Source organism: Brassica napus, chromosome C4 (assembly GCF_020379485.1).
Source record: "Brassica napus cultivar Da-Ae chromosome C4, Da-Ae, whole genome shotgun sequence".
Classification (NCBI taxonomy): domain Eukaryota; kingdom Viridiplantae; phylum Streptophyta; class Magnoliopsida; order Brassicales; family Brassicaceae; genus Brassica; species Brassica napus.
The window spans coordinates 37,721,232-37,744,365 of record NC_063447.1 but is presented as its reverse complement, the minus strand read 5'-3'; the positions used below and the strand labels follow the sequence as shown (position 1 = coordinate 37,744,365).

Below are 23,134 nucleotides of genomic sequence, written 5' to 3'. Positions count from 1 at the left end.
GATTGGTTGTTGACTTGTTTTTCATGCAGGTTCCCGTTACTTGAAGTTAGATTCATGGCAGGAGGCCTTGTCTATCTTAGTAACGGTCTGATTAGATAATAATTGAGGTTATTGATTTGTAATCGATTGCTTAGCCTTAGCTTTTATTGCATGCTAGGGCTAGATTGATTGTTATTTTGGGTTGTCTGGGTTAGAGTCTAGGTTGCGGGTAGAGGCCGCCAGCTCACTGAGTAATACTAGATTACTCATCCAACTCCGTTGTCCTTTTTGCAGGTCGCTTTAGGTAAGGATGATCGGATAGCTTGGTTTTGGACATTAGGACCGCCGGAGTAGATTTCATGCCTTTTGTAAACGGTATTTTGTTATGTGTTTGTTGGCTCGATTTGGCATTAGGCCGGGCCTAGTCTCGAATTATTCTATGTATGAATATTTCCTAAATCAATAAAGTATTTGTTTTATATGCGCTTCATGAGTACTCTGATATTTGACTAGTCCAGTCTAACACAACGTTAGGTCATGGTACGGGTTAAAAATCCTTAGGCCTTGATCTAACGAAAAATGCTAACTCTAGGTACGGGTTGCAAAGCCTTATGCCTTGACGCAGCGGGACGAGTTAGTGGATGAACTGGTCTGGGTCGTGGAGTAAAGTTTGTGACTCTGACAGGATCGTCCCTAGCCCATCACGTAGCGCTTCCGGACCATGGTGTTGGGTTCGACGGTCAGTCATGTTCTTTTTTGATTGTTGGCTGGCCGGTTGGCCTTTCATCTCCAACCCTTGGTGTTGGTCGTCCGTCGGTCATGTTCTTGTTTGATTGTTGGCCGGTGGGTCGACCTATGCTTAGGACGGTTCGGAGGTGTTACACAAACCATAACAAGACCACAAAGACAAGAAAGACAGAGCTAGAAACAGACCTAACAGGACCAAGAAACAGAGTTAACAATAACAATGTTGCACTGAGTTAACAAAACTACCAAGCAGTTATAAGAAAAACAATAACCACAGTGTTAACAAGACCAAGAAACAGAGAGTTACACTTACACTAATTAAACATTAAGTCACTGATGAGTTTCTTCTTGAGGGCTTCTTCATAGTCAGCTATAGAGGTTCTTTCTTTGCAATAAGAGACTCAAGTATACTCATATTCGACAACCTGTCCTTCACTTCCAAATCCTTATGTTTAATGTCCCACATACCTTGAAACCCATTCACTTAATTCTCCTCACTCATAGTCTTCTTCCCACGGGCCTTTGATGCTTTAACACCCGCGGGACGCTTGGTTTCAGATGGTTGACAGGCCGATGAGTCTGCACCGTCTTCACACTTCCTTTTCTTAGAGCTTCCATCGTTTTTAGCACTTAAAATTTCATACCACTTCTGGTCGTTTCGCAATTTCTTCCAAGCATACTCCAAAGTGAATTTCTTCTTATGGTTGTTGTGGAAAATCTCATGAGCTCTTCTGAGGACATCATTCTCATTGCAACCACTACTTTTCTCCCTAGTTGCAGCTTCGTACGCGTCACAGAATTTGCAGACCAAGTCGTTAATCTTGTGCCAACGCTGCTTACAGTTATTAGCCGATCTCTCCTCGCAGCCAGCTACCTTCGGACTTGCAGAAAAATAGGCTGCAACTCTCTCCCAGAAGGTGCCTGATTTTTGCTCGTTGGAAACAACTGGATCTTTGCTCGTGTTGAGCCACGAGCTGATCAGCAGAATATCATCAGTAGGAGTCCACGTCCTTCGTTCCCGACGCTCACCAACATCATCCGTGCCAAGAGAAGGAAGTTGAGATGAAGAGAGAGTCGAGATATCTTCATAGTTAGCAAAAGAAATACTTTGTTGACTATGAAGTAGATCAACAAAGTTTCCTGTATGCGTAAATGGATTGGAATCCATCTCCAAAACAAGCTAAAGAGAGATAGAGGAGAAGGAAAGAGTGAGGAAGTGAGAGGAGGAAATACGGTTTGAAATGAATTCAAGAAAGAGGATGATGAATATTTTTTATAGATTGAAGAGAACTATCAAAGCATTGAACACAACAACCAAACCGAGTTGACATCTATCTAACACATTCATCACTACACCATTCATTTCTACCTAACCATTAGCTAAAGCTAACCATAACATTAATTACACTCAGTTCTATTCAGACCAGAAGCTAAATCTATTCATTTACACATGATTAAAGAGTTACCATAATACACAACAGAGACAGAACAAATCAAACCTTGTTACACAAGACCAAAGAGTAATTGCTAACCTGTATTGCATTGAACTTTGTTCCAAAAACTTGGTTAATTCCCTTCATCATTCGCATTGAAAACGCAAAGAACAAAAGCAAATTCATCCATCCATCTGACGAAACAAAGACAGAAAGAAAAAATTAATCAAGACACATTTTAAACCAACTTGCAACAAACAATTCGAAATTGATCCATCCATCCTAAGACACAACATATAGAATCTACAGACAGAATCAAACACCACAAACAAATCAAAATCTTCAAAATCGAACAACATGAATCAGAAGCTTTACCTTTCGATTGGAGGAGAGCCACCGAGATAGTTGTCCGTCGCCGTCGTGCTTGAGAGCCACCGAGATACAGAATCGAAAAGACAAAAAAAATAAAAAAAACATGCAAAATTGATCAAAACAAAAACATGCATAATCTAAATACATGCATAATTGAAAAACACAACAGTCGTTTTACCTTGGAAGAGAGACACCAAGAGGGAGTTCCGTCGCCGTCGAGAGAAGAGCCACCGAGAGAGAGAGAGAAACCAGAGAAAGAGTCGAGAGAGACACCGAAAGAGAGGTAGCCGATGAGAGCCATCGAGAGAGAGAGAAACCGAGAGCCACCGAGAGAGAGAGAAACCAGAGAGCCACCGATGGGGGGAGAAGTCGCCGTCGACAGAGAGATAAAAAAATCGCCGTCGGGAGAGACATTTGACAGAAGGAGAGAAGAGAGACAGAGAGAAAGAGGCGAGACCGCTTCAACCTCTCCTCTACCCACTCACGGTTTGACAGGTGTCCCGCGGGATACGTTTCTGCTACCTCCTAATTAGGAGGCGTGTCTTCCCTAAATCTATTTTTCTCATTTATTTTTAATCCCAATTAAGATAAGATACAACAATAAGATACAGGGTTAAACTTGCTCTAACTTATACGTTTTTTTTTTTGTCAAGGTTGAATTTATTTCAACGTTCAAGCTTCAAGGCTTGAAACAGAGTTCAAACAGAGTACAAACCAAAGTAGCACCAAAACCAACATCGGTAGATGCTAAATAAAAAGAGAACCTTCAAAAGAAGGATAACAATGAAACTAAAGAAAAGAAACTCCAAAGCCTGATCCTGAGATGGTGGAATTTCATCTTGCAGCGGGCGCACCTTCTGCAGTTTGAGAACGGATGATAGAGTTGAGCCACCGCGGACCACCACTAGCTATATAGGATTGATAATGGCGATCTTTGGTAACACTTGTTGGATAATTCCAAGCTTGTGGAAACTTAACATATTATTAGATGTTTAATATGTTAAGATAAACACAATAAGGAAACCTAGAAATAGGAAAAGGAAGTTTCTATTTAGGTTATGTTTGTGTTTTCCATATCCCACATGTTAAAGGGAATTGTCTTTCATATAAATATAGGTCTAATGGAGACGTGTTCCATATGATCTGAGAGAAACATATTGAGAGCTTTAGTTTTGAGTAGTTTCTAAAGCTAATAAGAAAGTTGTTCTTATAACTCTTTGTGTTTCTAAGAGATTTGAATTGGTATCAGAGCCTCAGGTTGGAGACTCGATCTAAGCTTAAGTTGTAGCTTAAGATCCTGGTGCTTGTGAACAAGAGATCGCGACGGCAAGATGGCTGACGTGACTAGGGCTCCACGCACGAAGTACTTTGGATCTACATCCATCCAATGTCCGATGTTGTCACCGACAAACTACACAGTTTGGTCGATGAGGATGAAGGTTCTACTACGTGTTCATGAAGTGTGGGACACAATCGAACCCGGTTCAGTTGATCAAAAGAACAACGATGTTGCGATAGCTCTTTTGTTTCAATCTGTTCCAGAGACTTTGATTCTCCAGGTGGGAGAACAAACTGCATCAAAAGAGATCTGGAATGCCATCAAGTCGCGACACCTAGGAGCTGATCGTGTAAGGGAGGCGAGACTTCAGACGTTGATGACGGAGTTTGATAGGTTGAAGATGGATGATGTAGATACGGTCGATGACTTCGCGGGGAAGATATCGGGCCTATCATCCAAAGCAACCTCGTTGGGAGAAAACATAGAAGAATCCAAGATGGTCAAGAAGTTCTTGAAGGGTCTTCCAAGACACAAGTATATCCAGATCGTAGCATCACTTGAGCAAGTCCTAGATCTCAACTCGACGGGGTTTGAAGACATAGTTGGAAGGCTTAAGGCGTACGAGGAGCGTGTAGGAGAAGAAACTCAGAAAGAAGACCAAGGGAAACTGATGTTTTCGAACAATGAAGAGCATAGTCAGAGGGGCTATGAGAATTCCCGTGGTAGAGGAAGAGGACGGAACGGTAGAGGCAGAGGTCGAGGTAGGTCACATAACCAAAACCGTGTGTCACACACCGAAGATAACAACTCGAAGAAGAATCGTTCAAAGCTGATATGTTGGAGATGTGACAAGCCTGGTCACTACGCAACTGTCTGTCCCGAAAAGACAGAGAAGAATCAAGAAACCAAACTAAACGAGACAGAAGAGGCTGATGCACTCTATGTACACGAGGTGGTGTTTTTGAACGAAAATAAGGTGATTCCGAAGAATCTTGATATCGACAAAGGCAGTGCAAGTGTCTGGTATTTGGATAATGGAGTGAGCAATCACATGACAGGGAACAAGAAGTTCTTTTCGAGTTTGAATCTCAACACCAAAGGGAAGGTGAAGTTTGGTGATGGATCGTGTGTTGACATTGTAGGAATGGGTGTGGTTACCTTTGTGTGCAAGACTGGAGAGAAGAAGGCACTCAAGGACATATACTACATACCCAATCTGAAGCACAATATATTGAGTCTTGGGCAAGCAACAGAAAACGGATGTGAGGTTAACATGAAAGATGTCTACTTAACGCTCACAGATTCGCATGGAAGGTTGCTAGTTCGTGTGACAAGATCTCCAAACCGTCTCTACAAGACCCCTATGGAGATAAGCTACCTGGAATGTTTACATGTCAGGGACGTAGATGCTACATGGAGGTGGCATGCTAGGCTAGGACATATAAGCTATGGAGTGATGAACAACATGGTAAGGAAGGAGATGGTCGTAGGAATGTCGTGTGTAACACACGAAGAAAGCGTGTGTGACGCATGTCTCGCAGGGAAGCAGATCAGACAGTCATTCCCGACCAAAGCCATGTTTCGTGCGACAAAGCCATTAGAGTTATTGCATGGAGATTTGTGTGGTCCAATCACACCACCAACGCCTGCAAATAATAAGTATGTCTTTGTCTTGATCGATGACTTCTCTAGGTATATGTGGGTTATGCTATTGAAGGAGAAGAGTGAGGTATTCGATCGATTTAAAAGGTTTAAAGAGAGTGTAGAGAAGCAGACAGGCTCAACCATCAAAACCTTTCGCACCGATAGAGGAGGAGAGTTTACCTCAGCTGAGTTCAATCTATTCTGTGAAGAGAATGGAGTTAAAAGGCACCTAACCGCGCCTTACACACCTCAAAAAAACGGTGTTGTGGAGAGGAGAAACCGAACCTTGATGGGAATGACAAGAAGTATGCTGAAGGCAATGAAGATGCCGAACTACTTGTGGGGTGAAGCTGTACGACATTCAACTCACCTCATCAACAGAGTTCCTACAAAAGCCTTGAAAAATCAAACGCCATATGAATGCCTTACATCGAGGAAACCAAATATCAAGCACTTGAGGATATTCGGTTGTGTAGCTCATGCGAAAATCATTGGTCCTTATCTGAAGAAGTTGGATGAGAGATCAAAGAGTATGGTCAATCTTGGAACTGAGCCGGGTTCCAAAGCCTACTGACTTTATGATCCAGACAAAAGGAAGGTGATGGTGAGTAGAGATGTGATTTTCGATGAAGAGAAAGCTTGGGACTGGGCGTCTACAACAAACCAAGCTGATTGTGAACCGAACATGCTTAAGCTTCCACATGAGAGTGATATAGAAGAAGGTAATGATCAAGGTAAGGATCATGAACAAGAAGCTATAAACCAAGATGAGGAAAAAGAAGAAGATGCGGATCACAATGCAAACCAAAACGGTGGAGGTCAACCGCTGGTGACCAAACAAGGCCGAACCATAACAAAACCAAGATATCTCGATTATTATGTGTTACTTGCAGATCAAGAAAGTGCAATGCTGTTGCTCACAGTGGATGGTGAGCCAGAGAATTATTTTGAAGCTGAACACGTACGAGAATGGGTTGAGGCGATGGTGGCCGAGTTGGAGTCTATCACAAGAAACAAGACATGGGAACTTGTGGATAGACCGGCTGGAGTGAAACCTATAGGGTTGAAGTGGATCTTCAAGATCAAGAGAAAGGCGGATGGTACAGTGAGCAAGTATAAGGCGAGACTTGTGGCAAAAGGCTATGTACAAAGAGAAGGAATAGATTTCGATGAAGTGTTTGCACCAGTGGCAAGACTTGAAACCATTCAGCTCTTAATAGCCCTCGCAGCAACGAACGGTTGGGAGATACATCACATGGACGTGAAGACCGCTTTCTTGAATGGAGATCTAAAGGAGTTAGTGTATGTAACTCAACCTGAAGGTTTCGAAAAGAAAGGAGAAGAGGATCGAGTGTATGTGTTACACAAGGCTTTGTATGGGTTACGCCAGGCACCCAGGGCATGGAATGTAAAACTCGATCAGGTTCTCAAGGAGATGAGATTTGAGAAGTGCACGAAGGAACCATCAGTGTACTGCAAGACTGAAGGAGGAGACGTCTTGATCATTGCCATCTACGTTGATGATCTATTTGTGACAGGAACTTCACTTAAGGTGATTTGGTAATTCAAGGAGGAGATGTCTAAGAAGTTCGAGATGTCAGATCTAGGTAAGCTAACGTACTACCTTGGCATAGAGGTGATTCAAGGAGCAGACGGAATCAGAATAAAACAAGAGAGGTATGCTCAAGGAATCATGCGTGACACAAAGATGGAAGCGTGTAACGGAACTCAAATTCCAATTTAGGCGAATTTGAAGATCTCAAAAGCTGAAGATGAACGAGAGATAGATGCTACCGAATTCAGAAGAATCATAGGATGTTTGAGGTATCTGCTTCACACAAGACCCGACCTGTGTTACGCAGTAGGTGTTCTTAGCCGATACATGCACAATCCGAGAGACTCTCACGGACAAGCCATCAAACACATATTGCGATATGTGAAAGGAACAACAAACTACGGTCTGTTCTTCAAGGGAGATGGGTCAAGGAGTGTTGTTGGTTATAGTGACAGCAGTCACAACATTGATCTCAATAACGGGAGGAGCACATCAGGACATGCATTCTACTACGGTTCATCACTGATTACTTGGACGTCGCAGAAGCAGCAGACGGTTGCATTGTCATCATGCGAAGCAGAATTCATGGCAGCAACAGAAGCAGCGAAGCAAGCTATATGGATCAAGGAATTGTTGAGTGAGATACTAAGCAAAGAATGCGAGAGAGTCAAGCTTAGGATCGACAACAAATCAGCCATTGCTCTAACCAAGAATCCAGTTTTCCATGGAAGGAGTAAGCATGTACTCAAGAAGTATCACTTCATTCGTGAGTGTGTGGAGAACGGGCAGATCGAAGTGGAGCATGTGCCGGGTGTTGAGCAGAAGGCCGACATCCTTACCAAACCATTAGCAAGGATTATGTTCAAGCAAATGAGGAGCTTAATCGGAGTTCAAGAAATTGATCTCCCTAATTCAAGTTGGAATTAAGGGGGTGAATGTTGGATAATTCCAAGCTTGTAGAAACTTAACATATTATTAGATGTTTAATATGTTAAGATAAACACAATAAGGAAACCTAGAAATAGGAAAAGAAAGTTTCTATTTAGGTTATGTTTGTGTTTTCCATATCCCACATGTTAAAGGAAATTGTCTTTCATATAAATATAGGTCTAATGGAGAGGTGTTCCATATGATCTGAGAGAAACATATTGAGAGCTTTAGTTTTGAGTAGTTTCTAAAGCTAATAAGAAAAGTTGTTCTTATAACTCTTTGTGTTTCTAAGAGATTTGAACACTTATACGTTTCTTTGTAGTTAAATTGGCTTTGCATCACAAACACTCATTAAAGTCCCTTCTTTACATTTTAATCGCCATAGATGTAACCTTTACAACTCTCTTTGTTCTTGGCTTATATAAACACATACTCCAAATCTTTGATCCACAAACTATCATGGCTATCAAAATGGCTAAGCGAAGCAGATCTTGAGGCTCAACCATTCTGACGGCTTAGATATTCTTATATTAATTTCATAAAGAGATTCAATACGAAGAAAAGAAGTAGGTTTAACCACTTATGATTTGATCTTCAATTCTTCAAAATCGTCAATTCATTTTGGTAAATTTCATTGTAGGACTGGTTCCTGATACATTAATACATATGTGTGGATATCTCTCACATCAGTGTATCCTTTTCAATTTGTTTATAAAAATTAGCGCATAAAGTTCAACTTTAATAAACTTTAGGCAATGCTTGCCTCTAAGAGATCAATGTAAGAGAATCAATTTACCATGTAAGAGAAAACATTTTTTTTGTCCAAGATAGCCGTTCAGAAGTTGTTCATCCAGAATTTTTCTATTCCATGTGAATCTAAAATCACAACGTAGAATTTATATTATTAAAATTGAAGTACATTTTAGTACTGTTTGGAAACATGAATAGTAGTATAACTGAGAATTGTTTGGAAACGAGGATAGCATTATTACATTAATTGTACTTCCATATTTCACTCATATTAACAAATTTATTAATTATATTACCTTAACAATATTTCACATCATTAATTATATTACCATAATAATAATATTGTAGATTTTTATTTAGTAGTTAATCAATATTAATTTTGTGCCAATTATAAAATCAAAAAAGTAAAATAACTGAGTTTTGCATAAGGTTAAACGTTTGTTTTAGTTTGTTTTACTAAAACATTTTTTTTTTAATTTCAATCGGTGGAAAATTACGTAGCCAAAAAAATAATTCAAAGACGTGTTTTGTGAATAAAATCATAACTTAAATCAAAATAATAAAAATGAATTACATTTATTGTCACTTAATTTTTCACTCAATATAATTGTCTTACTAAATAAAAAAAAAAAAATCTCTCTATTTCACTTAATTTAGCAAAACACATAGAAAATGTATTTTTTATTAGTTTATAAAATCAGTTAGGCATGAACACTAGATATCCACTTAGGTACGAGTTGTTCCTTTCGGGTATCGTTTTTTTTTGTTTTAAAATTACTCCCTCCTTGAATATTATAAATTTATGTTTAGGCTTTTAGTTGAGTTCTTTTGAGTCTGGATGAGTTTGGTTCTGATGTATATGACCCTAAAAATATATAAATAACCAATGCATTTGAAACGGGTTTGGATATTTGTACCAAAAATAACCATATTATCCGATTCGATTCAGGTCTTTTGACTACAATTAGTTATATTACGACATATCTAAAATATAAAACACTAATTATGAAAAATAAATATTAATGTATAAAATTATAAGTATAACTAGACCCTGATCCGCGCGCCAGCGCGAGTATAAATTTTCAGTTTTTAATTATTTATTTTATTAAATGATGTATTTGTAATATTCGTTCATATTATATTCATTAAGTAAATATTTTTTTGCATCTTAAACTATCTATTTTTTTACGAATGTGTGATATCATATAAAAAATATTAAAAAAATGAGTATAGAGTTAATTAGATAATTTTAAAAACAGAAATTTTTCTTTCGTGTGCGATATCATATAAATAATGATCCACCCAGTTAACAAAAATCATGATTATTTTATGTGTAATTTTTTTTATTTTGAAACTATATTAAATTTTACATATTTTAATTAGAATATTTTTAATATCTTTACCTTTTTATTTGAAATGCAACTCAATATTTTTTAACAATTATAACAAAATATTTAAAAAATATTTTTAGAATTTGTTTGAAAAAATATGAAAATTACATTTTAAATTAAAAATATCCTAAAATATGATAAGTTTTGATGTAAACAAAAACTCAAATTATGTCAAAAATAATGATATTCAATGATAATAACAATTTTAATTGATTATTTTTTAAAAAATACATTTACAAAAATATTGTTTGAAATAAAATTCATTTATCTTTCAAATATAAAATGAAATATTATAATTAAATAATAAAAAATATAAATAAAAACTATAAATTTAGCAAATGACAACTGAGTTATATTATGCTAAAATTTTATTTCTAACAATTTATCAAATGACAAATGAGTTATGAGCAAATAATAATATATAATTTTTAGAAACATAGCCATTCTTAAATATGTTTTGAATAAATAATTATTTTTAAATTTAATCAACTGAAAATAATATTCGTACAATTGTGTGAGTCAAATTCTAGTTTTATTGATGCATGTTATATATTAGTGCTGCATGTTTTAGGTAACATTTTAATGATGCACGTTTTTAAAAATCTCCCTTATTAAAATTATGCACATAAGGATAACTCATGAGTTTTTTTGGTTGATTAAATGACATTATGTCCAAATTTATTTAAGGATATTTCATTAAGGTAACTGAAAAAGACAAACAATAAAATAGGAAGTTTAAATTCATTTAAGCATATTTCATTAATGTAAATAAAAAGACAAGTAATAAATTAGGCAGTTTTATTCGTTTTAGGATATTTTATAAATGCAACTTAAAAAAACAAGCAAAAAAACAAAAAGGAGTTTAATTAATGAAGTAAGAACATTTTCAAATGGGTACTTCTCTTTTAATAATATAGATGTTATTTTAGTAATTTAATTAATTATATTAGTTTAACAGTACATCACATCATTAATTATATTTACCGTAACAATACATCAAATCATTAATTATAATATACCATAAAAGTAATAATGAAGATTTTTTTATTTATTAGTTAATCAATATTAACTTTGTGCAATTATAAAAAACAAAAATTTAAGATAACCGAGTTTTGCATAAGGTTAATAGTTTGGTTTAATCTGTTTTACTAAAACTTTCTTTTGTTTTAGTTCTAATTGGTGAAAAATTACATAGCCAAACACATAATTTAAAGGCATAGTTTATGTGAATAAAATAATAATTTAAATCAAAATAATTAAAAAGTATTACATTTTATTGTCACTTAATGTTTCACTTCATATAACTATTTTACTAAATAAAAAATTCTTTCTATTTTTCTTATTTTTTCCAAATATATAGAAAAAGTTTTTTTTTTAATTTATTTGCAGAATCAGTTAAGTATGGACATTCAGATACTGATTGAGGTACAAGTTGTTTCTTTCAAGATTAATTTTTTTGGATTTTGAAATTAGACGTCACTTGAATATTATAAATTTATGTATGAGGTTTGAGTTGGGACCTTTCGAGTCTGAATGATTTTGATTCTGATGTGTAGAAACATAAAAATATCTAAATAACCAATGTATCTGAAAGGGCTTCGTATATTTGTACCAAAAATAATCTTATACCCGATTCAGTCCAAATCTTTTGAATACAATTAGTTATACGACGACACATCTTAAATATATAACACTAATTATAAAATAACGAATAAAAATTTATAAAACCGTAAAAATTAACACCCGCGCGGGCGTGCGGGTCAATCTCTAGTATAGTATTGAAAATATATCAAAAATGTTTTAAACAAGAGTTGAACTGCTACATTTTTTTAAATATTATATAGACAAGTCCTTATTTTTGCGCGGGGTGATAGATTAAAAGAGATTATAACTTTAAAACTATATAGACTAATTTATTGGGTATTTTAATTATATTTTATGGAAATAAATCTAAAAGAGTAAGTAAAGACTTATATAAATTTATTATCAATTTAAGATGAAAAAAAAAAGCAAGAGCATTATTGTTTTCATAATATAAATTATGAATATAAAATAAAATGAAATATATGCAACAGAATAATATGAAAGAAACAAATTTATAAAGAAACAAATAAAAAATTGATAAAACCACAACTACTGTTAGAAGTGTCTTCAGAACTCGTGGTTTGCAATTCTATAGAAAGCCATAACAAAGTATCAACTTTCCAAACTAAACACATATATTTACCAAATTCAGTAAACGAAATGTTATACCTCTTTCTGAAAACATCGATTTCTGGAACATCGTTAGGTTCAAAAATAATTTTTGAAACCCATCATTGTTAATCACATTCTTTAATCGACCTTATCATGATAAAAAACAATGTAAGAAAAATCAAAGACGAAATTCATGAATTTTTTTTTGTATGTAGAAAAATAGTAGGTTTTGATGTGGATGAATTTCAGTCTAATGTTATATACAGGGATCACTTATAGGGTTTTGCTTATGAAAGATTAGAGAAAAAAGAGTATTATCTCGCCTAAATCAAATCGAATTAATCCCTAACTTTTAGCTGCCAATTTTAAAATTATGGAAAGTAATATAATTAAGAAATCAACATATAGGAAACAAAATTAACTTTGTAAATTAACTTGATCGAATATAACCAGATTGACGTGTTTTGATGGGTTGAGTCCTTAATTTCAGAATCTTGGTGCTTAATCTAAGAAATTGAATAGAATTTGTATAGGACTTTAAATTAATAAATAATTGTAGCACAAATTGTTCTAATTTCCATACGAATACTGGTCTGAGTCAAAACTTTCCTATAATAATTTTTCGAATGCTAATTTGTGAATATATAATGGAAAGTAAATAAATTTAATAATATTTTCCCAATATATATGGCATTCAATGTCGATCTTCCGCGTTCTAGTGTGAATCAAGAAATAATTTTTCGAATGCCCAATATATATAGCAATTAATTTACACATTCAATGATTTGAAATATTGGGCAAATATTATTAAATTGCATTGAAAAATTGCCATATATATAGTCAATAAATTTGTTTGGGCACCACCTAGTACATACAAGATTAAAAAGGATTAGATTATGCATTATATTATATATAATATTTAAACTATACGCTTACATAGTACGTATACCATTAAAAAAGAAGTTAGATTATGCATTATATTTATGTAGTAAACTATAGTTTATTAGAAATATAGCAACTTTCTACAACGTTGATCAATATATGGTCCTATTTTTTTCAAACTACGAAATGTGTTATCACTCCATATAAAACTCATACACCAATATTATATTTTGTAGAATGTAAATCATCCAATAAAAAATATATGAAATAAAAACTTGTTTACAATGCGATAATGATTACAATATAGTTGACTACTATTGTTAGGTTGCAAAAAAAGATACAGCCAAGAAAAAATGAGAAGATATAATAAGCATGAAAGCAATAAATACATTTTTAAAACTCGCATGAAAATAAGAGATATATGTATAATCCATCAAAACCAATTATATTATGCATAAACATGAAACTTAAATGTCCAATGGCACTATATGTGATTAGTCTAGGCATGCAAGAGTTATTCACTAAATGATATGAGAAGAGCTCTCATGATGACACATAAGTAATGACAATCTTGATAATAACACATGAGGCAAAGGTTTATTATTTAGAATGCTCCTCAAATAATAGTAAAGAGATATTCATGCGAGAGTTGCTGCGGTAAGGTTTCTTGGGGATTCAAGAAAAAAAATGAAGCCATACCTAAAGATGTTCTAAGAGGACATTTGGTAGTGTATGTAGGTGATGATTACAGGAGATTGTGATAAAGATGGATATGCTTAAACATCCAATCTTCAAGGCATTGCTTGATCAAGCTCAAGATGCTTATGATTTCTGTTCTGGCCCATTAAGATTATGGATTCAATGCGATGAGAACACTTTCCTCGATGTTGTTTGTTGCAGGGCGCTCCTCAGCATCGAAGGAACTGCACTGGCATGCACTTGTGAGAATGGAGATATATTTTTTTGATTTTGATTCATATCTCTCTGAATCTATGTTTCCAGAGAAAATAAATGTTCATTTAGATAAAGTTGTACACTAATTAAGTAAAAGTTTGTTCATAAGTATGATCCATAATATGATAAGTATAAGCAAGAGTCGCTGAACATGCAACATCTACAGACTACAACTAAACTCTGACAAAGATTGTTTTTTCTCACACAACTCAAGACAGAGAGCACAACATTTAAGACATGGTTGCTTCTGTTCTGTCTCATATAAAAACTATTGTTTGATGCATCAAATGAGAATTACACGTAATTTTCATATATATTATACAAAGTGACACCATTCACATTACCCTAAAATTTCAAACAAGCAAAAGCAACAAAACTGAAGCTGGACAAAACAGAACAGAGCATAACAGAGGAAGGCTCTCTTAACATATGGGAATGGGAGCTCCGTTCCATTCCTTGAGACAATCCATCAATGGATCAATAATCTTACCTTCACACATAGCAGTGAATACCTTATCAAACTCCTCTCCCGGAGAGACGACCTTTTCTCCGGTCAACAACTTCGTTCCGAGCTCTTCCCTCACGAACTTATACAGCGGATAAGATCGACATTCCTTAATCCTGTTGGGAATCGCCGCCGTTCCATTAGCGTAAGCCTCTCTAGTCGCATCCACTTCCTTTGGAAGCACCATCTTAAGCTCCTCCTCAAAAGCCCCAATCTTTTGAAAGATCGAAGTCACTGCGTTCTTCTCAATCTCACCATTGGATAAAGCGTGATCAACAATGACTTGTCTTAACTTCTGCATCAACGGGTAAGTAGCGCTACAAGGATCGTCAACGTATGTAAACACTTGTTCACGATCAACGACCTTAAGCAAGTCTTTCTCACAGAACCGGGATGGATGCAACTCCCCGTTGACTCCAGTGGTCAACACTTTCTTAGCCACTTGAGAAACAGTGTTCTTCACGGTCTGTCTCAGATTCTCCTCAAGATGTCTCAAATCAACAGCTTGACAAATCGCTACGAGGAACGTGGTAGACATCAGCTTGAGAATGTCAACAGCTTCAGACGTCTTACGAGAGGAAATGAGTCCTAAAGAGTTAACATCTTGGTTATGCTGTTCAGCTGATTGAACATGGCTTGTTACTGGATTCGCAAGGTACTGAAGCTCAGAGCAGTAAGAAGCCATGGCGATCTCTGCTCCTTTGAATCCGTAATCTAAACTTGGGTTGTTGGAAGCTGTTAGATTCGAAGGAAGACCGTTGTTATAGAAGTCGTTCACCAACTCAGAGAACTGAGCGAACATGAGCTTCCCAATAGCTGCAACCGCTAAACGTGTGTTGTCCATAGAGACACCTATCGGAGTCCCCTGGAAGTTACCACCGTGAATCGCTTTGTTCCTCGAAACGTCAATTAACGGATTATCGTTAACTGAGTTGATCTCACGCTCGATTGACTTCGTGGCGTGACGGATCACTTCGATCTGAGGGCCGAGCCATTGAGGAGACGTGCGGAGCGCGTAACGGTCTTGTTTCGGTTTTTGTAACGGATCCATCTCGTGAAGCTTTTGCGCTAGCTTCATGTACGAGCTTCCGTCGAGGATGTGCTCCATGATCGCCGCCGCTTCGATCTGTCCGGGGTGATGTTTGAGTCGGTGAGTCAAATGATCGGTGAACTCCGGCTTCCCGCTCATCACCTCCGCGAAGATCGCGGATAAAACCTCGGCGAGGACCGATTGAACATTCGCTTCGAAGAGAACCATCGACGCCATGCCGGATCCAACCGCCGTGCCGTTGACGAGCGCTAAGCCTTCCTTAGGCTGTAGATCGAAGAATCCGGAAGTGATTCCGGCTTTCTTGAAGGCTTCTTCGGCGGTTAGGGATTCACCGTTGGGACCGGTGGCTTTGGAGTTCGGACGGCCGGTGAGGAGACCTGCGATGTAGGAGAGGGGGACGAGATCGCCGGAGGCGGTTATGGTTCCACGGAGGGGGAGAGACGGAGAGATGTTGTGGTTGAGGAGGCTGGTGATCGCTTCGAGGATTTCGAATCGGATCCCGGAGTATCCTTGGAGGAGTGTGTTGACTCGGACGAGCATGGCGGCTCTCGTGGCGGATTCCGGTAGCGTGTGACATGTCTCCTTCGTGTTCCCGAAGATTCCGGCGTTCAAAAACCTGAAACGTAACAAACGATATTTCATTAAAAACTATATAATAAAATAAACTAAAGTCAACACATATCACTGCCCGGCGTGATAAACCTCCACCCGACCCGACCTGATATACTGACCCGGCGTGTTTCCCATGCAACAAATATGCTCGTGAGTATATTCAGTGACAATTAGACCGCACCAAATATCACTGCCAATTTTCCACTTAATCCACTAAATTATAATATCTCTTATTCCAACCCCAAACTTTGAAAGTTTTTAAAATTAGAAAATAAAATAATGCTTGATCACATTCCTTGCATGCTCTAGTTAATCACTCACAATCTTAAATTTTTATTAATTACCTGATGAGTTCGGTTTGCAATGCGGCGCCGTTTTTGGTTCTCCGGTGAGAGGTAGCTCCAAACCCAGTGGTTACACCGTAACTGTCAGTACCTTTACCCATACTCTCCATAACCCAATCGCTGCTAGCTTTCACGCCAGCTCTCGAAGCCTCCGCTAGCTCAACCTTAACGCCACCGCCTACGTTCGAGATCGCCGCGACTTGTCCGATCGTCAGTGTTTCTCCGCCGAGATTCACCACCGGTTTACGGTAATCCTCAACCATCCTCTTCACCTCATCTAAATGACTCCCTTTCATCTGCTCCGCCGCAGCACCCCAATTCAACGGATCCGCCGCCACCGTCACTTTAGTCTTCTCTACTACGCCGCACAACAACATCGCTTCGATTTTGCCGTTTTGGTGAACTGATCCGTTGATCTGATCCATTGGTTTTTGATAAATAGGAACAGATCTTTTGAATTGTTGGTGAAGGATGAAAGAGAGGAGAGCTTTTGAATTGTTGGTGAAGGAGTTTGGTTTTGTGTTCCTGAGGAGAAGAGAATGAGGAGAGTGGTTTATATAAGGACACGATGTGGTAGTGTTTGATGTTAGGTAAGTACAAGAGAACAAGTTTTTTATTTTATTATGTAATAATAATAATAATAAAAACATTAACTGAAAATGAGAATTGAGGGGGTGGGTGGAGAGTTTCATGATGACCGTTGGATGGCTTATGATCATCTAACGGTTGAGGATAGAGAACGTGATTTTGGTTTGAGCCGCAAAAAGTCTATTTGGAAAAGGTGGTCGTGGCTGGTGGGTGAAGGGAAATAGCGTTTTGCGGTTGGTGAGAGTTTACGAGTGATTATGGTTTGGGAGTAGGTGTGCAAAAACGTAGTACTAGTAGAGTCAATTTCAACGTCCATACCGAATAAGAGCATATTTTAATATTTTTTTTTTCTGAATAGTTAAGGACTTTGATCCTAATTATATGTCCAATGGTGTTACTACTATGAAGTCCTTAGAATTTTTTTTTTTTAAGAAATTAAAAATTATGAAAGTTGCAAAACATTAAAATTGAAAATTCATTTATTGAATGATTAAATGCAAACATACAATAATTATTCATCTTCATCATTACCAAACTTGTTCCAAATATTTTCTACCAAATCATTTTTCAATCGTTCATGTAACTGCCTATCACGAAGATGAGTCCGTATAAGAAGCATATTAGCGAGATTTGGAGGCATCTCGGAAGTATTGGGTGCATCCACATTCGAACTTCTGGTCGAGGTTCCTTCTTCAAATTCAGATGTATCATACTGAGTGTATCCATTGCGTTCATTTTCTACTATCATATTGTGAAGTATGATACATGTTCGCATAACCATCCCTATCTGTTTCTTGTCCCACAAAATAGCCGGGTTTTTCACTATTGCAAATCGAGATTGCAATACTCCAAAAGCCCGCTCCACATCTTTTCGGGTTGATTCTTGAACTTTAGCAAATAACTCTGCTTTAGGACCTTGAGGAAGTGAGATAGATTGGATAAATGTTGACCATTTTGGATATATACCGTCAGTGAGGTAGTACGCCATATCATATTGGTGTCCGTTGACCACGTATTGTACCCTTGGAGCTCGACCTTGTAAAATGTCATCAAAAATAGGTGACCGATCGAGGACGTTAATATCGTTTAAGGTACCTGGTGGACCAAAAAAAGCGTGTCATATCCAAAGATCTTGTGAAGCGACAGCCTCCAAGACAATTGTCGGCTTTCCTGATCCACGTGTGTACTGTCCTTTCCAAGCAGTTGGGCAATTTTTCCACTCCCAATGCATACAATCGATGCTTCCAACCATTCCAGGAAAGCCACGTATTTCTCCAATGTCGAGTAGTCGTTGAAGATCTTCTGTAGTGGGTCTTCGTAGATACTCTTCTCCAAATAATTGTATTACGCTTTCTGTAAAATTAGTTAAACACGAAAGTGCTGTGCTTTCACCAAGTCGGAGATATTCATCTGTGGCGTCCGCCGTGCAGCCATAAGCAAGCATACGAATAGCTGCCGTACACTTTTGTAGTGGAGATAGATCTAACCGTCCGACAGCATCTCTTCTTTGCTGAAAAAATGTAACATTTTCGAAGAGGCGATTGACAATACGCAAGAATACTTCCTTGTTCATGCGGAAACGGCGTCTGAAAAAATGAGCCGGAAATGTGGAATCTTCACGGAAGTAATCATTCCATAGACGGTTGTGGCCCTCTCCGCGGTTTCGTTCGACATATGCACGTTTCTTCGGTTTGACTGTTCGATTTTCGACGATGTTGTTGAATGTATCCTCAATATATTCATCGACCGCCTCATCCAAAACCGCATATAATCTTCGATCTACTTCATCTCCCATATTTCACTATCTTTTCTTAAATCTACAAAAGAAAGTTTGTTAAAACCAAAACCATAGTTGTGCGTACGAATAGTTGGACCATTATATCAACCTTATATATCAGAATCATCTAATTCTAGGTTGTCAATCATGAACAAATACGAATTGTTGGACCATTATATCAACCTTATATATCAGAATCATCTAATTCTAGGTTGTCAATCATTTTATCAGCCTTTGAATCTTCTTCTCTTGGCCATTGGACATTCCCTTTTGAAGTGTCCAAATCCTCTGCATTTATAACATTGCACATCTTTATTACTGCATGGCTCGCCATCTTCTTGCCTTTGTTTTCTCACAGCAACTTCTTCATGTCCTTGCCACTGTATCACTTCCCGTAGTACTTGGTGAAGCATGCGAATCATCTTAACCATCTCCTCTTCATCCTCTGATTTTTGACTTGTTGTTTCAGCAACTGCCAGGTTAACTTCACTATGATTACCCACGCCATCAAGCTCCATCTCATGAGCTTTTAACATACCCACAACTTCATGAAAGCTGAATTTATCTATGTCAAGAGACACAAACATTGCTGCCTTATAAGCTATAAATCTTTCTGGCAGACACCTTAAAAACTTCATCACCAGTTTTTTATCCTTGTAGTCCATGCCCAGAACACGAGCCTCTTGTGCTAACGCACTGAGTTGAGAACTAAAATCTGATACAGATTCATGTTCTTCCATCTTCAAGTTCTCAAATTTTGATTTGAAAAAGTCCATCCTTGAACTCTTAACCTTCTCAGTTCCTTCAAAGTGTAATTGCAGAATATCCCACGCCTCTTTTGCATTCTTGCATCCTTGAATCAGATCGAGTTGCTTCTTTTTGACTGATGTAAAAATACCACATAAAGCTTTTGCATTATACTTTGACATCTCCTTCTCACGCTTTGTCCATTTAGCCAATGGTTTGTTGACCACAACACCATCTTTATCTACTGCTTTGGGAACTTCATAGCCATCTTCCACTGATGCCCAAACATCCATATCAACACTTTGTAAGCTTGCCTTCATCTTCACTTTCCAATGCCCATATTGTTCAGGATCAAGCATAAACTCAGACACCATACTTCCTGATGTACTATGCATTCCTTTCTTTCCTCTTGCCTTCAGGATCACACCAGTAACTTAGGTGACCTGCTCTGATACCACTTGTTGATGTAAAGGAGACACCATAGTAGTACTGCCGAAAGTAAATCGAGAGGCAAAACACTACAAGCAAATACTTATGCTTTATTAGAATCTCTTTTAAACGATCTATTACAAGATCTGCTTAATTCAGCTTTTACACGTCTAGTGTTAACACCCTAACACACACTATTGAACGATTCCTAAGCTACAAAGCTTATGTCTCTCTTCCGTCAGTACTTCAGCACGACCAAGACCACACTCAAGAGCTTTTCTCTCTCTCTATAAAATCAGCCTCTATGTCTGTATCTTTTTCCCGACGACCCTTAGAGCTATTTTATCATTAACTCCATGTTCTTGAAACCCTAGTCTCCAAGGCAACATGGATACGAACATCTTCCATAACATTAAGTGCAACTTTCCTTTTCTTGGAATGCATTTATTCCTCTTTTTTTTAAGTCATAAACTTGCTCCCCAAGTTTATTCCTCTTGCTCCCCAAGTTTATTTCTCTTGCCTTTTCTCCAAGATACTCCTTTGCTCTCCAAGTCTCCACGACTCCAGATCAACATCTTGACTCCACATGGTCGTCACCATTCAACATGTCGTCTGCGTCAGCAACTACTTCAACGACTACTTCAGGACAGACATCTTGCATCTTCAGTGCCATCAAGTACTCGAGGAGGAATGAGAATATTAGACCCTTTGAGAGTGGTGGTGAAACCTCTTTGGAGTTCTTCTCTCTCAAAACTGATTGTAGCATTTTTGCGGTAAGCCTTTTGCAGCTTTGTTTCGTGGCTCTAACTATTGGGAATCTCTGCATTCATCTTGTCTATGTATGAATTTGTATTCAACGTTTCACATAGTTTCTTGATCATTGTACATAAAGCTGTTATTAAGATGATCTTCATGTGAACTTATTTCATTTTAACCCATCCTGCTACTGTCTTGTTAGTCCTTATATATGTTCTTATGGGGTAGATTCGTAGACGATACAAGCTTGTTCTATTATTGGCTAACTTTGGAAGCTGTTTTCAGCAGTTTTGTGGTTGTGGCAAACTGGCAATTACATGTCTCTGTATTAGATTTTGATTATGTAATTGTCTTAGATTTTGATTCTGTAATTGTAAAGATGGATAATAGAGGTAACCGGAGCAACAGGTTTTCTAATCTCCTTTTTTGGAATTTACATTTAAGTTTTTTTTTAATGCTCTTGCTGGCAATCAAATCGTGATTAGTGTTTGTAGTTTCTACCTTAAGGGCCTCTCCTCCAAGTTTCTTAATTGTGTGATTAAGGGCTTAGTGTTGGACTTAGAGTTGTGATTTGTTTGGTAATTTCTTGTGTGTGTTGGATATGTTGAGCAGGTTATTTTTGTTCCACCGGCGCCGCTACATCCGCATATTTACAGCAATGGACATATTTGTTTAGGTATCGCTTTGTCAATCTCCTTTTGTTTCTTCACTCTCTCCATTATGTTCTTTGTTTTGTTTTTGGTTTCCTTGTGTTGGATGCTTCTTTCTGCTGTATGATTTTGTCCCATTAACATTAATCAAAATAATGTTCTTGCAAAACCAGGAAACGAATTTCATGCATACATAGAGATAGTACGCTTTTTCATGTTTGCTGTTTTTCACAAAACAATTTGAAATTGAAAATGTTTTGGGAATCTCATTAATCTGACCTCAATGTTTAATTAAACAATGTTTAATAAATAAATTTTATCTTTAATTGAACAATGTTTAATTTTTTTTTTAAGAACCCCTATATAAGAGACTCCATTGGAGCACAAAAATGTTGGTGTCTCTTAACTAAGTTTCTTAAGTAACATTTAATATTTAAAAATCATTAAGAAATCCAAAGTGGGTTTTTGGGTTAATGATGCTCTTATACCTTAAGATAAACTAATTTAGATTTAGAGTTTAAAGTTGAGGGCTGGAGTTTTGAGGATATTTTCAAATTTTAAAAAATAAAAAATAATTTTTAAAATTTTTAAAATAAAAAATAATTATTTTGGTCATTTTGTTTAGAATTATTTTTGTGACAAAAACTTAAAAACAGGTATCTGAGAGAATTGTTGTTGCTTAGTTTTTTTTTTCGTTTGTTGCTTTATATTCAGAAAACTATTTCTTGATATTTTTCTGAGTTTAGTAGATTTAAAAAAATATATATTTTGTGATATTTGTTTCTCACAGAAGTTCGGATTTTCATTTCTCACTTTACTAATCTATCTCATGACAAATGAGAATTGAGAATGCTCACAGAACTATTAAAATCCTACTCACTTCCTACTAACTAACGAACTCTATGGTTTTTTTACTTCCTGATACATGGGCTTTGAGCTAAACCAAACTGTCTACTTATCTCGAAGAAATAAGATATTTGAATATTGCAAAAGAATAGATATTTTTGGGTTGAGTTTCCTTGACTTCAACTCTTGTGGGCTATGGCTCATGGGTTGTACAAATGGATAAGCAGAAATAACAAAGAGTTTCCTAATTTTTGTTTCCTGGTAACCAAAGAATCCCTAGACAGTTTCTTCGGTTGAAAAGCTTGTTTTAAGTTTTCAATCGAACTTAAAATCGAATACAAAACTCTTTTTTTCTAGATTTCTGCCGATCGATTTTTACATTGAAACCGAATTCACTAACTTTCGACGAGAATTTGACCAGATCAGCTGTAAAGGTACTAATTTTAACTACACGTAATCCATACTTTTTCTTTATGAAACTCACTTCTCATGAGTAGTGCCATTCATTCATCACACAAGCTTGGAACCACAACACTTCTCAAAAATACATGTATACTTGGGAGACATCAAATAAAACCACAAAATGTAACATAAGCCAGAAATTACATCACAATCTTTACATAATACAAACATACATGTCTTAGGAGCATCATTGCCGCAGTCATGTCTTGTCTTACGTGTTTCTGGTGCTAACCGGTTCCATCGTCGCCACCAGCG

General features: G+C 36.8%; 2 protein-coding genes across 2 annotated transcripts; both read right to left on the bottom strand.

Moving 5' to 3' along the window:
* Positions 1–1,210: 1,210 nt before the first annotated feature.
* On the bottom strand, positions 1,211–1,894 carry LOC106384302 (glutathione S-transferase T3-like). Its single transcript, XM_013824290.1, has one exon. It carries the CDS (start codon positions 1,892–1,894, stop codon positions 1,211–1,213), a length of 684 nt encoding a protein of 227 aa, XP_013679744.1.
* A 12,478-nt stretch (positions 1,895–14,372) lies between these two features.
* On the bottom strand, positions 14,373–17,207 carry LOC106389127 (phenylalanine ammonia-lyase 2-like). Its single transcript, XM_013829320.3, has 2 exons — positions 16,625–17,207; positions 14,373–16,284 (listed from the first exon to the last, which is right to left on the bottom strand). Exons 1-2 carry the CDS (start codon positions 17,047–17,049, stop codon positions 14,535–14,537), a joined length of 2,175 nt encoding a protein of 724 aa, XP_013684774.1. The 5' UTR covers positions 17,050–17,207; the 3' UTR covers positions 14,373–14,534.
* Positions 17,208–23,134: the final 5,927 nt, after the last annotated feature.